Raw genomic sequence first — 614 nt, forward strand, 5'->3', positions numbered from 1 at the left:
AAAAAAAAAAATGGGGGTTAAATGTAGATTATTACCTGTTAGGAAGAGTAGACCATGAAGAAGCTGGAGCAGCATCTTTGTCCGAGAAATCCCAGACATCTGAAGAAGATGGCAGGGGTTCCCAAGGCGTGGATGATTCCAGAGAAGAATCAGTCTCAGTCTCATTGAGCCGAAAGAAGAGCTGCAGAGAAGAGGGTTTCAGTGCTATATTGCTCTGTTGTGATTTGGCTGTAATGTGCTTCTTTCCCTTGGAGGATGTGAAGCAGCCAACTGCGGCTGATGTATGGCTGGGAGCTATGTTCTCCTTGTCCATGAGAGGGTTGAGGCAGAGAGAGTCGTACGAAGAGGAGGAAGGATTCTTTACAGCAGACATGGAGATGAGAGAGAGGGAGGGGACCAAGGAGTAGGTACCTTTCTACTGTGTGACTTTTGTAGGTTTCTGAGAGGGAAAATTTCAAATTTGAAATGAAGCATCGGGAGTGGCTCCAACGGTCTGCACCCTCGTTACCGTTGATAGAGAAAAAAAAAGGTTTTTTTTAGGCATTTACATATTTACCACAAAAATTTTATGTACTTACAAATCTAACATTTAAATATTCATATTTTTATGCATG

The 614-nt window shown here is 42.5% G+C and overlaps 1 protein-coding gene across 1 annotated transcript; it reads right to left on the reverse strand.

Annotated features, from left to right (window-relative positions):
* Window positions 1–31: 31 nt before the first annotated feature.
* On the reverse strand, window positions 32–411 carry LOC110034353 (tubby-like protein 8). The gene has a single exon (XM_020738625.1). The coding sequence runs from the start codon at window positions 371–373 to the stop codon at window positions 32–34; it is 342 nt and encodes a 113-aa protein (XP_020594284.1). The 5' UTR covers window positions 374–411.
* Window positions 412–614: the final 203 nt, after the last annotated feature.

Source organism: Phalaenopsis equestris, unplaced genomic scaffold (genome assembly GCF_001263595.1).
Source record: "Phalaenopsis equestris unplaced genomic scaffold, ASM126359v1 Scaffold184877, whole genome shotgun sequence".
In the NCBI taxonomy this organism is placed as follows: Eukaryota; Viridiplantae; Streptophyta; class Magnoliopsida; order Asparagales; family Orchidaceae; genus Phalaenopsis; species Phalaenopsis equestris.